Source organism: Ammodytes marinus (genome assembly GCF_949987685.1).
Source record: "Ammodytes marinus genome assembly, chromosome: 14".
Taxonomy (NCBI): domain Eukaryota; kingdom Metazoa; phylum Chordata; class Actinopteri; order Uranoscopiformes; family Ammodytidae; genus Ammodytes; species Ammodytes marinus.
The window spans coordinates 25,161,033-25,177,421 of record NC_137218.1 but is presented as its reverse complement, the minus strand read 5'-3'; the positions used below and the strand labels follow the sequence as shown (position 1 = coordinate 25,177,421).

Sequence of the window (16,389 nt, the reverse complement as noted above, 5' to 3'; positions counted from 1 at the left end):
TTTCCTCACTTAAGTTGGTGTAATTCATCTCACTTCAGTTTCTGTTTTTAATGAGTTTCTTCATTTGATCATAAAGTCATAGCTCTGGGGCCGGGTGGGTGGATGAATGGGGGAATTGTGGGTATTGTGTTTGTATATGTGTGTAAATCTGTATGTGCATATCTCTGTGTGTGTTTGTGTGTGTGTAGCTACATTTGTTTGTATGAGAAGTGCTATTCCATTAAAGTGTGATTGATTGATTGATAATAGAAATTCAATTTGTATCCATCAGTGTCCAATGATCATCCATGATGTTTAACTTGGTCGGCTTAAACAGATGAACATCAACCATCAAACAGTCCACAAACAAGAAATAACCCAACAGAATACCCCTTATGGCAATGCAGTGAAGGTTTCTATTTGTTCTTATGGGTGTTTTTTTGACAGGTTCCTCTCAGCGACCCCTAGATTTAATTAGCTAGTTGGTGATGACTTGCCCCGAACATAACTTGAAGAGCAACTGATAAGCAACCTGACACAGACACGATGCTGCAGGCTTTTTCATTATGTCACAGTGTCACCAGGTTCACCGGACTGGACAGGACAGGACACGACAGGGGGGGGGGGGCACGTTTTTCGGCCAGTGCCAAAAAACGCCACTGAAAACACGCAGCGCTTTGCTTTCTTTAGCCACTGCAATTCAGAGCGGATGCAGTTTCAGAGGCTTTCCTCTTATAGCCCAGAACACGCCTTTGCAGCTGGGCAGGTCCGGTCATAACACATCCTCATATGTATGCCAAAGGGTTGCTGCGACCTACAACACGGTTTCATCTTACAGCATCTGAAGTGTCAATCACTCAGGCAAGGTCTCTCTTTAAGGGCACAATAATGTTCTGCTTCTCTGCGTCGAGAAGAAGCTTCCCAACATATGCAGTTCCGGGTCTCAAACACACACACACACACACACACACACACACACACACACACACATAGAGATGGTAAGGTAAGGTAAGTCAGCCTACCTCTCACGACCAGATCTATCACGAGCTCGTCAAAGGACTTCTCGTCCGCAGCGGCGGTGACCTCACAGCGGTATTTGGCCGTGTCCGACCGCGTGGCGTTGGTGATCAGTAGCGTGGCAGGCTCTCTGATCATGGCTCGGTTCTCCAGGTCCCCTGTCAGAGCACAGACACGTGGTTCAGACAATGTTCTAAATAAGGTGTTTCCATGAGCAGCAGCTACGGGAATGCTCCTGTTAACACGTCAATCAGCACATTCTGAGTTAACCAGAGACGTTGACCAGTAGGAGAAGAGTCATGACATCAGACGTCAGCGTGTTCTTTTCCAAAAATAATTCCAGCCCCATCCGAGGAAAAATAAACATTCTCTATGTCATTATGGTTGTTTTGCATTGCTTTGACACCGCCTCTTTTTTAGTTGTAATGTATCTATTAGGGAGAAAAAGATGAGAAAAGAACAGAATAACAGGTGTTGCCCTGAAGTTTTTATTTACTTTTTAAGCATAACAGGAACATCAACTGTGAAAAATTGTGACACCTCCTTTTTTAATGAAGTTTACGCAATGGTTTAGCCCCTCTAGTTTAACAGCCCTAAACCAGGACATGTGTCGCAAACTGTCAGCGAAAAAACTCCAGTGGGAATATTTCGTGTGATTAAGGTTACATGTCTCAGTAATGCGACAAGGATCAGAATACTCCACATGTCTTAATGTTATAATGGCTTACTCCGACTATGACCTTAATCTGATTAAGGTGAACACAAACTGCTGTTTACTTGGCCATGTACAGCGAGAAATGTACCCACTGTATATAAAAAAATATGCAAATTAGACTTGTATGCTGTACATTACCTATGATCTTCTGGTCAAAGTACACATAGCTTGGTCCACCACTCGTTATCTTCTTCCATTCGATTCTGGGGTTGATTGTAGAGATGGTCTCGATCAAACACGATAACTCAATTCCTGCGGCACAGAGGAAAACATTGTGAGTTAAATAGAGTTCTATGTCTGATGTGATGCAGGTATATCGTCTGTATGTGGGTGTGTGTTTGTTCTTTGGCTTCTTACTGTCAAACTCGTCGGTCCACGGGGACTCGTCGTTTGTTCTCAGCACCACGGCAAAGACACTGAGGAAGCCTGCAGAAGAAGAGAGAAGAAGAGAGGCAATCAAACAAACAGGACTTTCTCCACAGCGGGAATTTACATGATACAGTGTTGATGATTTCACACTACGTGCACAACACCAGCTGATGTCCTGTGCTCATTTTAACTCTCCCCGTGGGTATGTTTGGAACAACACGCTCACATACACTTTGCAGTTTCACAAACACAATTCAAGTCAAGATAATTGTCCATCCAATATCGTTGGTGATGATCTTTGACCATGTTTTTTTCATTTTAACCAGCCACCCTCCATTTATGTTGTGGTGTTGGTTGAAGCATTATGTGTGTGTCTGTGTTGAGTTGGGTGTGGGGGGTGCTGTTTCTGTGCACAGTGGATAATTGCGCAGCGAGGCATGTGTCCTTTTCAGGGCAAGCACACCATGCCAGTAGTTCAAGCGCCTGCCCATCCCTTCTCTCTCTCTCTCTCTCTGGGCCTAATGCTGTTGCCCAATGCCCATGTGGGAGTGATAGTGCCAAAGAACCCTAGAAAGATGTGTGCCTGTATGTGGGGGAGGGCTAAGGGCCTTGTGAGGGGGCATTGCTGAGTCATTCTGACAGCCCTATGGTCAAATAACAAGTCCACACCAAGTCACTCCCATATTAACGTTAACTAAGAACACACTAGTGAGAAAAGAACTTCCAGTGACATATAATAATAGTCATGGCTCTTGGACGCACACAAACTGTCAGTGTCTATGGAATGCCTAATCGCCATGTGTGAAACCTCTTTAGCTGCCAAAACGACAGTAATATCTATAAATGAATCATAGTTAAGATGTATTCCTCATATCTTTTACTGAACATACACGTCAGCAAGATGCTACTTTCACTTTAAGTAGGTCTAGAATACAGCATACTGGCCGTTTAAGTCATGATACATCTAAGTCTAATTATTTTATATATATACACACACACACACACACACACACACACACACACACACACACACACGCACACACACACACACACACACACACACACACACACACACACACACACACACACACATTTTCAGTAGCTGCCCAACTCTGGTGGTAAATAATCTTGACCAAGTTTCAAATACTAAAGGTGAAGTCAGTGATTCTGGAGAACGCTTGTAGTCAAAAGCTCATTTTGTCTACATCAGTGAAAATTTCCTCACAATCTGATTGTGCGCGCACTGGGGAACAAAAGCTGCTGATTATACACAGCCTAGGTTCTGTAAACTAAACAAGTATTTAAACAAAGGGGGCTCACCATGCCCGTTTACAGAGCCTAGGTTGTTTACACTGGATTTTTCTATTCAGCACACACACACAGGGAGCAGACCATGAGCAGATATTCACTGATGTGCTTTGATTGTGAACAAGCGCTCTCCAGAACAGCTGACTCCATGTTTTAATGATGCCATGACAGAAAGATAAAGAATGATCAAAATGAGTAAAAAAAGATCAAAGAGGGATTAAAGGATGAATATAGACAAGGAGGATGAAAGAGAGATCCAGCACAAAGGTTAGCTGAACGGACCCTGCATGGCGTAAACAGTGCGTAGGTGTAGTCTGCTAGTAATTAGTGGTTGAAATGGTCACGGCCCATTCATTCAAAAGAGGCCTGCAAATCAGTCAACATGACCTCCAGCAAGTGTCATCTGGACACACAGCAGTGTCTGGGGGTCACCTGCTAAAGCAGACAGGCTAAGCTGATTAGCCCACAGTCTTTCTGGAGATCATGACAAGACGACAGCTTGTTTTCAGCCAGCGCTCGAGCTGAGAACGCTGCGTGAAGGGCAAAAGTAGGTCACGCCTACGTTTGACAACAACGAGATGCACGCTCGGGGAGATGCTTAAAAAGTTGAAGTTTGTCTTGATATTCCTGTATCAGATACAGAGTAGGTTATTCTTATTTGTGTGTTCGCTGAGATCAGTCCTCCATAAAAGTGGAGATTATATTTCATTCTGATGTTGGCGACGAACAATATGGAGGAAAGTCTTCCATCAAAAAAATGATCTGACTCCAGACCAGCTCTAGGGTGCTCATCATTTGAAGCTGCTTGTAGGGAAATACAGTGTGCGTTAGAAAAGTTGAGGACAACCATCAAACAGATGTAAATCCCAATAAATAATTGATAGGGCAGTTCATTTATTCTGCACTGTGCCACAGCAGCAAAACCAACAAGGTTTGGTCCCAGGTGATAACATTTAGCAAAAAAAATCTCAAAGGGAAGTGTTTCAACTCAAAATGTAAAGAATTGCAAAGGAGTAAAGGACGTGAAACTGCACTTCTCTTCACAAACGTGACCAAAACATCTGGCCTGTCACTTCTTTAGCATCCTGTCCACAGAGCTGTATGCAGAAAAACACAATAGCAAGCTGTGTACAGAGGAGACATATATTTCATCTGCCAGAGTTTCTAAGAGCATTATATATACCAGGACTGTTCAATTAGTTTTGAATGGGGGCCGGTTGGTGGAAATGATCCAAAATGAGGGGCCAGAAAAAAATGCCTAAAATTGATGAGCATCACATCAATTCATTTCATTTTCATTTTTTCATTTGACTTTTATTTATCCTCGAGAGACCAACTGAGGGGTGACCCTCATTTTCAATGACGTCGAGTTCAAAATAAATTCAAAACAACAATACATACAAAATATTCAATGCAAATATATCAAATACACAACAAGTGAAGAGAAGAGAAAAAAAAAACAATTGAAACATTTACAAAGTGGTGAAGAGTGGCAGCAATTAAAAGGAATAAAGTACAATATAGTCTAATTAAAACAGTTACAAGTAGAGTTTGGCAGGATAGTCTGTTTAAATTGGCCAAAGGATATGAATGTATTTAGTTTAATTTTTAGCTGTAAGTTGTTCCAGGAGTCGGGGGCACTGAAGCTAAAAGCTGTCTTTCCCAGCTCAGACCGGGCTTGTGGGACATAAAGCATAAGCATGTCAGTGGAGCGGGTTTGATAAAGCCCATCGGAAATGTGTAGCATTTCTGTTAAATAACGAGGAAGCTTCCCAGTCAAGGCTTTGTAAATAAAAATGTGCCAATGTGCGTCACGTCTCTCTTTAAGGGAGGACCACCCAACCTTTTCATATAAGAGACAATGGTGTGTGTCATAAGCATCTCCTGTGATGAACCTTAAAGCAGAGTGAAAAACAGAGTCTAGGAGTTTAAGACATGAATGTGATGCATGCCGGTAGACCACATCACCGTAATCAAGGACAGACATGAAAACTGCCTCAATAATCCTTTTCCTACTAAATAAAGGGAAGGTGGTTTTATTTCTATAAAAATAGCCAATTTTTTGTCGTAGTCGACAAACAAGATTATTTATATGAAAATGAAAAGTGAGTTTATCATCTAACCAGATGCCGAGATCAATAGCTGCATATACTGTAAAACACTACAACGACATACCAAGGAGTGCATATATTGTCTTTATTTTATCAAATACAGTTCACCAGCTTATAAAAAAAATACCTATTTGATTAACATAGGCTGCCTGTTGTTTAAGTGTTTAACAATCTTATCAGTTCAGGAAAACACAATAAGTTAACTCTTCAAACCTTGAACGCTTATCAAAATACATAGAAATAAATGTACTCTAAGTGCAACAGCTTATCAAAATACATAGAAATAAATGTACTCTAAGTGCAACAGCTTATCAAAATACAGGTAGGCCTAGGTTTACTAAGAGTGCAACAGCTTATCAAAAAACATAGAAATAAATGTAGGCTACTCTAAGCGCAACACCTTAAAGTGTTTCCCCCCAAAAATGTGTTTGCTATGTGAAGGTACCAATTTTGTGCAAACATGCAGACAGTGCAAAGCAAAGTTCTACTGGTGCAATATTATGCAGACACACTAAATACAAATAATGGACCATACACTTACACTGCGGTACAATCACGCGCGCAAAGCTGCATACACAGAGCAGCTGATAGAGAAACGCTTGGAGACACATGTGCACATTTATTTACTGCAGATCGCGGCCTTTCGCGCAGTTATGACCATGCAAAAGCACACATCGCACGTGCTAGTACATTAATTGTGCACCACTTGTCGGTAGTCAAGGCGGGCCGCCTATTGAATAGCCCTGATGTATACTGTCTTCTAACGAAAAATGTGCAGAAGCATGCGCTTTAATAAAAAAAATCCCGTCAGTTAACATAATGAGTGTTTCTGATATATGCGAGGCCATCAGTGCCCATTTCTAGGTTTTAAGTTTCCAATGTACTGCATATTGTGTAACCTGATCTAACCCAATCTAACTGGGCCGAGTATGAGTCCAAAATATATCAGAATACATCGCATTGAAATAGAATCCAAAATTGACAATAAGTGCTTCCAGGTGAGCCCTTTAGTTGCTAAGACATTCCATTAAATGCTGCACTCAGGTTCAACTGTGATGCTGTGGGATGTGGCTAATGGTAGAGAGCCCTGTCCACTGTGCTCCTCCTTCATTCTGACAGTATTAGTGCAGATTATAGGTGCCTAAGTGAGCCTGACGTACAGATAAAACGCTTGAGAGGAGGGCTGCCACGGAAACAGCTGTCCAGGAAATACATGAAACCCCCCCAGTCAGTAAACTAGACCAACACAGAAGATCATTTATACCAGAACTCAAGCCAGCAGCGAACATGAACAACTAACCACTTCTGACTTCTAACTGAAATAAGTCAATTTATGAGAACTTCTGTTGTGTGGTAAAGGAGAAAGAAGTGTTCAATGCATGCATCATAATTCTGAATGTATATGATGCTGCACAATGTTAAAATGATAAACTGCATAGACTTTCTCACTAACCCTCCACTCTCATCTAATGATGCAGAGGGACACAGCTTTTTTTTCTACACAGTACTCTGGAATGATACTCAAAATGTATATCTTTTCCTATTGGCTTAATACACATGTTCTACTTGTTCTTCCTATACGTATAGCTAGCTACAGAACTCGGCCTGATATTCCAAAACATTTAAGCAATCAAGGAAACAACTGCTTCCTTCAGGGTGTCCTTCAGCAAAGGTTGCAACACACAGCTGGACTGTCCAGTCATGTGTCAGAGCTGGACCAAAGCTCAGGATGTGCTGAGCGTGTGTTAAGAGAGCGGTGTTTCCATCTCTCCTCCAGTCTGACTGACACATCCTTCCCTCACGATGTCATACTCATCCTGTCTGAGCTCTTGTCTCCTTCAATAGCCTTGTATCAATTAAGATACTGATAACTACTAAGATTTATTTTTTTGTATTTCAAGTCATTGGGAAATAGGACACAAATCTTTAACACACTTGTAATTATTATTTTTTTTTTAACCTTTATTTATCCAGGTTAAGTCCCAGTGAGATTAAGAATCTCTTTTTCAAGGGAGACCTGGCCAACCCAAGACAGGCAGAAGCAACTGTGAAACATTTCCAGACCACACAAAAGGACATCTTACAGTAATTACACAAACACAAAAAGATTTAGTCTGAATTACATTATATATTAAAAAAGCAGTGACAAGTCAATGTTTCTGAATCCACGTCTTTAAAAAAAAAACAGCTACAGCCAAGCCTTACCGGGGTCATCATCAGCACTGTATGTAATAACGTTGATTAGCTTTCAAAGCATGCAGGTATTCAGGGTCCTAAATATACCATGACATTTTAATTCTACTTCTTCCATCTTGGTTGGACCCAGCTGTGTGAGATCTGGCAATCTGCAAATCTCTATCAAAGTTCTAGTGTGTTTTTTTTAATATCTTCCTTGCCGCCCCCGTGATGGGCGCAGGGTTTTTTCCCCTCTGTAATCTTAGTGTAATACCCTTCTAAACCCCAGCAGGTTTTTACATGAGTGAATTATACAATAGGCTGAGGGGATGAGTTGGGTATTTCATGATGCCTTGCACCGTTGTAATGAATCCCTCCTCTTTTTTCCCCCTGTTGTTCCCCTTGGGAAGCTGGGGCTGGTTTCCTGTAGCGCTGCTGCTGTGTGGATCCACAGAGGTGAGGCTGTTATACCAGAAATAGAAAAAGGTTCAATTAAGCAACCTAGCGATATGTGTTCTCCCTGTGGAAGCTGCCTGGGGAGAATATTCCCACGCCCCCTATGGAAGCTCACACATCAAAGTACATGCAGTCATGCACCCACTTCCTCACTAACTATCTACCAGTTGCTTTCTGAAAAACTCTGCACGTACTGTAAGAGTGCTGTTTGAGGCTTAACGGAGCATCACAGCCCATTCTGACTTTCTGTTGATAAGACCGACGGCGACTACTGTAAAATAGGATGTAATACATATCATTTTATTACAGGGTACCCCCTAGGAATGTCAAAGTTGAATTCAATACCACTTAAAATTAAATGTAATGCCAATATCAGCCATACTGGCAACAGTAGGAAAGATATAATGAAGCAATCAAAAATGTAAGATCTTGTAAGGAAATTCAATATTTTACAGGCCTTATTTTAAGAATATTTACTAAATTCAATGCCTTTTTTTTAAGCATTCAAGTGGGTACCCTGAATTATATTTGATTCATTTCTGAATTTCTGGATTCAATTGATTCCCCCGAGAAGGAGTGCTGTCTGTTCAATAAGTGCGGATTGAGCAATTACTCCTTCTCCCAGTCCATCAGAAGTGACCAGCCATCTCAATAAAACACTCCCCAGCTCCCCCTGACACATCCCCTGCTGACACCTCCAAGGCCATGGCCTCCAAATGATGTATTTTGGAACTGTTTATAAAAAATGACCACATGAGAGAATATACTGTATGTGTCACCCACTTCCCGTGCTGCATTAAAGGCATCTCTCACCGTATAGAAGCGAGGTAGACTGAGTATGTGCATCCAAACATGGGTTCAAAGCAAAGTTCATGGTTAGCAGAACATACATGTGCTGCTATATATTAACTGCATGTAGCTTATGTTACATGAATAACATGGCCTGGATGCCCCTGATACATATTCAGCACCATGCTTCTTATTTTAACCCAGGTAATCAAGCATGGCACGGAAGAAAACAGCAACATGGCTGGTTGAGGAGCAGACGCTGTAAATGCTGAGGGAGACTGAGCTGGGTGCATTGCTCCATAAATCATAAACACTTTGCCCTATGCTTATATTATTCTCTACCGACCTCTCAACAGAGGAACCTGGCCACGCAAGCAAAACAGACAAGGTGTTCAACATCCCATCAAAAGCTAAACAAGACAACAAGAAATCAACAAGAGGGCTTTTAGCAATGTCAATCTGAATGTTGTAGTAAGTTATGAGACTAAAATAATCATAATTATCATTATGAAAATGACTCACAAAACAGTAAGTTCATAACAAGGCCTATATCGGAGTCAAACTGGTCAATGGTTTTGCCAGGATTTTCAGGAAGTAGTAGGAAGACCAAAGCTTTGCCACGCAATGAGACGGAACTGCAACTGATCTCAACGAGCTGGCCCGGCTGGCGATTTGACATGATGAATCTTCTGCAACGACATCAGCCGCGCTGAAACAAGCAGTTCACACTGCTGCCATTTCTCCCCCGCGACGTTCTAAACTGTCTCGTTGCAAGTCGTTGCGAGGCGAATCTTTGGTCTGAACTGGGCTTTAGGAACCCCAGATACTGCGGATAGATAAAGAGTTAAGACCTGCCCTTCACAGGGCAAGAGACGCCAGATCTCCTGTGGAGATTCACTAGTTCAAGCCTTAAAGGAGTCACTGTTGGAACGTCTCTGAAAGCAAACAGCACATCTTTAAAGGAGTGTAAATGTTATGTGTTTCTTCCAACAAACTAGGTTAGAGGCTTTGGCACTGCACACATGAGCGCTACATTTCTGATCACAGCGCTCCAAAGTTCAGGTTGGCCCTCCAGCACAACCAGGAAGAGCTGAAAGGAACAGAAGAATAAATCAAATCAATCTAGACCAATTGTGCTGTGAGATTTAAAAAAATGAAATCACAATTGTCTTACCATTAGGGAAACATTGTGTTATAGCCAAATTATAAAGAAAATGATGTGATTGAGAATCATTAGTGAAATGGTTCTTTAATTATAGACATATAAACCATACACTGCAATACTGGGATGCTGACTGGAGGCCAGAATAAAGATTACCAGCAAATCACTGACGCACTCTCATGTCTTGCCCATGCTTTACCCCTAAGGAGACGCTAATTTCCATTTGATAAAAGTCTATGATGTCAGCTGGGACACAAAGCCTGACAAATTAATTCATAAGAGCATTGCATATTATTACCATAAGCTGCTTTTCTGAGGGACGATTACAGCTCCACCCTAGACAAAGCACGCTCCAGTTCCCATAGCAATGTATATTGCTGATATATTTCCATAGTAACTGGATTCCTCTCTGCGTCTAACTTGACGTTGTTCTCCACCCACCTGTTTGGTATAGCGGTTGGGAGAACGTTACCTCAACAGACCTCAGAAGGCTTCTTCCATTAGAAACAGACATCTTGGGAGAGGTTTTTAGGGCCGAGCTGGCAGGGAGAATGACCCCAGGTTGTGTTGTCACAGCTGTGGTCATCCACCACCAGTGTCAGCCCTCTTCTCCCTCACACCTACTTGTACCTCTCTACTGTCCATGTTGTGACTGACAGCTCTGTAGAAAACTCAGGGTCAATTCAGATAGCCACAGATCATCTATTCACCAGATCAAATGAAACATAGTAAGGTTTCAGGGCCGAGTAATCTCTTTGTTTGATCGACTGGGGAAATCCTCTCTACCCTCCGGTAGAGAAAAACAATTTAGTTTTTTTTTTTTAATAACGTACAGAAGCTTTCAAACGGCAGACTTAAAGTTGCTGTGAGCCTGAGCCGAACTATACAATGATCTGTGGCCTAATGCTGTTGCCCAATGCCCAGGGCATTCATTTAGCTTTTCTTTCTATTTCTGGTGCTGTCATTCAGAATTGTGTCAAAAGGAAAAAACGGAAAACGCACGTGTTGAGTAAAAATAAATATAAAGAGAGCAAACGTCACCATGTTTGAGAGAAGACATTGATGGATCCAGAGTAGCCTAGCACTGTGGGAGCAGCACAGTGTATGTAGAATATGCAGCTATATTAAACCTGTGTATAAACCATTCACATGCTGAAGAGGGGTGGAGTGGTTGGCTACAGTCATGCTTTTCTAATAACAGCATATCAGTATTTGGGTCATGTGTCAGATCACATGTGAGTTTAACTCTCGGCGACAAAGCAAAAAAAAAGCATATTTCTCAGAACATCAAACTATTCTTCAAACTAAAAGTGCAGCATCCAGCAGCACGCTGCGTAGATTAGCCCAGTCACAGAGTGCCTCTGTGGCTATTAGGGAGATAGCATACTGCCCATAGAGTCATAGTGTTCAGAGATGAAAGTGGTCAGGCTAACATTGTGTCCAGAATGCTAGATGGGTTACAAACAATCAGCATTAATTGGCAGGGGAGCAAAGTACAGACAGGTAAAGATAAAAGAGAGCACCGTATACATCGAATATAAGGGCTGTCACTTTAAAAAAAAAAGTTCAAACACATTTAAAATGACATGTAATTTGTTCAAATTAATCATTACAGTTCCATTATGAACTTTTCACCGAACATTGAATGAATATTAGAATTTCGAATATTAAGTCACAGCCCTAACTTAAATGACTGACGCGACGTCATTGGTAATCAGGGTCACCCCTCAATTATCTTTTGAGTATAAATAAAAGGTTGGTGAATGAGTATACATACTGATAATTCATCTGAGTATGCTTAAAAAGTCATCTAACTCATCTAATATCGGAAAGGCCGCATTTTAATGAAGTAACTTTTTCCAGACATAAAGCTCAACCAAACGTCCCTTTTAATATGTTTATATGTTTTCAGGGTAATGTCCCAGACACTTTCTACCCCTGGTGGATAAACTGGTTCTGTCTGACTAAAAGTTGAACCCCGGCATCAGAAGTTCATTCAAATGCATCCTATCTTTTGCAGGTGCACTCTCCAACACGGTTGAGCTTTCCCCACGGCGGCTCCTTGTTCATTCATTTATTCTGCATTAGCATATGAGGCTGCCGTGGGCGCTGGTCTGTGAGGCCGGGGCCTGCCATGTGCCTTGCTGCTGGTTGAGCCCTATGATCCAGCCAGGGTCAAAGACTGGGTCTGAGCCAATGAGAGAGTGGAAGCTGATGGTGTCACTGAATGCCTGGGAACCTGTCACTGTGTGTCAGTGTTAGCGTCTACATCTGGCCTGATCTCACTTTAACCTCAAGCTAACTACGACTAGCTTAAATGGACTGGACCAGAGAGTGGGGAAAAGCAACTTTTACTCTTCCACCTTCTACGCAGCGCTTTGCACTTGGCACTATGCCAGTCCCTTCACATCAGGGGAACCATGGATTTCACACTCGCTAAATAGTTTGGAAAATGTATCTGAAAATGTATATTCATGGATCAACTTCAAGCTGTTCTCACAAAGTCACACTTACTTATCTTCTGAACAACAAAGTTAAAATGATATTGTAGTATTGAGCATTAAGGTATTTTATTCCTGATCAAAATAAAAATACCAAACCAAGCTTGTTTGATAATTCAGAGCAGACATTGACATGTGGAGCTATAGAAATACCTATAACACTGTCTCACAAACATTCTTTTTTGTTTCATTTTGCCATATGTTTGTGACTATACAAACCCAAGCCATGCAATCACATGAATTTGCATAACAAAGATGGATCATAGTTGTAAGGCTGTGGACATTTGCCTGTCTTACAAAAGTGCATTATAATATTTCCATGCGCTATAATCATAAATAATAGGTTGATCACATAATGCAGCATTACACAGTTGGTGTGTAAGCACCTTAAAGCATGCTGCTTCCATGCTGGATGATCTTCAATGATAACATTACCCATTCATTAAGTCATGTGAAACATCTTGTCCCTGAGATAATCAGATAAAAATAGTACTGTTGTTTAGTGTCAGACTGCCTCTTCACATGGCCCCAGCAGCACCAGTGCATGCCAATGGAGACCTTTGTTTTGTGACACAGTTTCAGGCAGTGGGAGTGAATGAATGCTTAATTAAGCAGAACAATGGTCGATGGGTATTGTTACTGAGCACAAAATAACAATGGACCACATACAGGGTGGAAGCATAGACCTATTGAACAGAAATCCAGTTATATGATACTGAAGTTACTTTTACATATTGTGACTTTAAACCACACTAGACTGGGGTGTTAATGCTCCTTGATCGCTATTTGCCACCTGCCATTAAACAGAAGAAGAAAATGACACACAGTAAATCATGTAACATGAATAGAGGTAGACTTGGCCTACAGGCTTGTAGTTAGAACAGAGATACTTATTCATAACAAGCAACATTAAAGAGAAGGCCTCGGCCATGAGCAGCTGGTAGCAGGACCAAGCCATCGTCAACAAGAGGAAAGGTCACTTGACTTCAGTAGTTTGGAGGTATTTTGACTCTTTACCTAGCCTGGTCCAACCAGACCATCGTACTTCATTTCATTTGTACAGAAGGTCTGGAACTGCTGTAATTGGCAAACGTTCACTCACTTGGATGCGGGTGTCTGTTGAAGTTTAAAACTATTGGATCTGCCCAGTGCCACTCTGGATTAGCCAACCAATCGCATAACGTTTGGTCGTCACGTGTGTCATGAGCCGGCTTCTGACGGTGCGTTCAAGTTGGACAGGGAACTCGGAAATTTCTGACAATCACTACATATTGTGGTCTATGGATCTACCGGTACCTGGCAACGGTAACTTGCTAGAGCCTAACGTTTAGTTATTTGGACGAGAAAGGTTGTCGGCGCCCATACTTTCGCGAGCAGATGCACTGGAACACAGACAGGTCGGAACTCGGAACTACCAAGTCGGAAATCTCCTTCTTCCGAGTATAAAGGAATGCAGCATTCAACTGAAACTGGAGCGCGACTTCAACGTCATCGTTCTCAGCCACTCGCTCTGTTCGCTGATTGGACGGCCGGAAATTTTCCAGCTAGATTCCACTAATACCACCCAGCCCCAGACTGACTACTGAAGGGAAAATTAAATTTGGCCGGAAGTAGGCGGGCGGGCGGAGCCAGGCTACTCTTTACCCTCAGTGCACTCCAAACACTGAAGCTAAGACACATGACAGCTAAGACAGGCAACAGCACAACCAGTGTCAATATCAGCAGCAATATTAGGACAATTTTTGAACACGCAGAAGGAAAGAAATGACAGTCCCCACCCAGTGTTGATAGTGGAGCCTCGACAAGCAGCAGGCCAGTAAGTGACGAGTCAGCAGCAAACTACAGTATCTTACCAGCATCAGTTTAAACCACCATTGACCACCATTGAGTAAATCATACTGAGATCACTCTATCAGTGACAACGCCAATGTCTGGAAGCAGCTGGAAGGGAGATAACAAGCCTACAAATGATGACATGTGACACAGTCCTGAAACTGAACGGCACTTTAATGATGCATTGTAGGTAATATCCTACCATCATTAGCTGCTCCTCACGAGAGTGAGAACAGGTTAGCATTCAAATGCCCACACACTATTTATAGGGGCTGTCAGCACCAGCCAGAGCCCACGCAGTCTGCTAATTGGGATCCCTCACAGGTAAGCAGTGTGGAGCAGCATTAGCTCCCGCCTTTCCCAGGCATCCAGGGAAACCGTGATCATACTTCATGATGGAATAATTGGCCGCTCATATTTTTCTGGCCCAGGTCAGCCTCTTGAGGGAGACAGTGAGAGCGCCTTGTCAAAACAGATCGAAGCATAAGGCCAAGAGGGTGAGCGGGCCTCCCCTCGCGCAGCATCTCTGCTATGCGAACCATCTGACATGCCACACATGTTGGATGTCCAAGCGAATTGGGGAGCTCCATGGCGTCAGCTTAAAGCACATCTAAAGGGGGGGGGGGGGGGGGGGGCAAATTCAACCCACTCCAAGAGTTTTTCGGGCCGCAGTCAAGAGTCCAAATCCCATGCTTCAATTGGAGCCGCACAAAAATCTGTGTTAAATCGCGCCACACTCAGTGCCAGAATTAGCTCCTCACCACACTCTGCACAGATGGCATCAGCGGCGCTCGCTGCAAATGCTTCACATTCTAGTCCGGGCTGCCTGACCCCTTCCTTAATCCTAATTAGGAATGCAATCTTCAGTTCGCACAGGCCCTTTTCAAGCATGATCAAAATAAACGTTTGTGCGGCTACAGCAATGGCTCATGGGTAGTATTATTTCATGATTCCACGAGTCCACTGATTGTGACGCATTTTAAACCAATCACCAGAGAGCAGGGTTTTAAATGACTACTGCTACTGTGCACTAACCTATATCCTCCCTGTGAGTCAACAATGAATTGGTCAGATAATAATACATGCTGGTAAATCCCTGGATAACATTCTGCTGCCTGTCCTTTCAGCCACACACACCAGAACCTCCCCCACCCGATGACACTCACGCACACACATTCGGTCCTCCATAGAAAAATTCCCCCTTTCCTAAAGCTTTCCATCAGCATGCCACAAAGGATTAACTAATAATTCCTCTATATCATAAAAAGAAGTGAAACGCTCACATCATCTGCAGATATCAGGTTAATCTGGATACAGGGACATTAACACTGTGGTGGGTTTTTTACTTTATTTTTTTGACCAGCCAGCAGTTCCTGTAGCTAATAATGCTCATGTGGCCCGGCACACTGACACAGAGAGGTGTGTTTGTGTGTGTGTGTGTGTGTGTGTGGGGGGGGGGGGGGCAGCTGAGCCCCACTCTGCCCCGGCCTGCAGAGATAAGCGCTCATTGTTGAGTGGGTGGACGTCGACCACGATGAGCTAAGGCTCAACTGACAACTGAACAATAATACAACAGCACACAGCAGAGACATGTTGACTTAGCAGGTCCAAAAGGTTTAATCTGCCTCACTTCCTGCCTGCTCCAAGGATGCCCGCTGAAAAGAGCCGGCCTGAAAGGGTGCTGTTTGTCATGCAAGCCTTTAGGGATGTACAACAACTTTTGCTGCAACTCTGCTGACTTTGATTTTGAACTGCTTTCACTCCCTAAACCTAACCAACTACAGCATACAGAATGGACCGGGGTTATTCTGTAGTTACTACGGCCCTATGAATTCAGAGATAACAAAAACGCAGAAGTTGTCAAAGTTGTCAAAGAAAATAAATGAATTTGACTCCAATGCTGAAATAAAGGGCGGAACAACATCAGATTGGCTCATATGACTCAGATGATGAGCTGTTTTACAAACTCTGTAA

The 16,389-nt window shown here is 42.6% G+C and overlaps 1 protein-coding gene across 1 annotated transcript in view; it reads right to left on the bottom strand.

Moving 5' to 3' along the window:
• The window catches only part of LOC307260288 (junctional adhesion molecule 3B-like), a gene marked incomplete at its 5' end in the record, with an annotated part of 38,181 nt that overhangs the window by 6,490 nt on the left and 15,302 nt on the right, over window positions 1-16,389 (bottom strand). Inside the window, 3 exons of the mRNA XM_080040488.1 lie at window positions 1,002-1,154; window positions 1,850-1,963; window positions 2,069-2,137. Of these exons, the coding sequence (XP_079896614.1) occupies window positions 1,002-1,154; window positions 1,850-1,963; window positions 2,069-2,137 (336 nt within the window). The remainder of the gene's footprint in view (window positions 1-1,001; window positions 1,155-1,849; window positions 1,964-2,068; window positions 2,138-16,389) is intronic.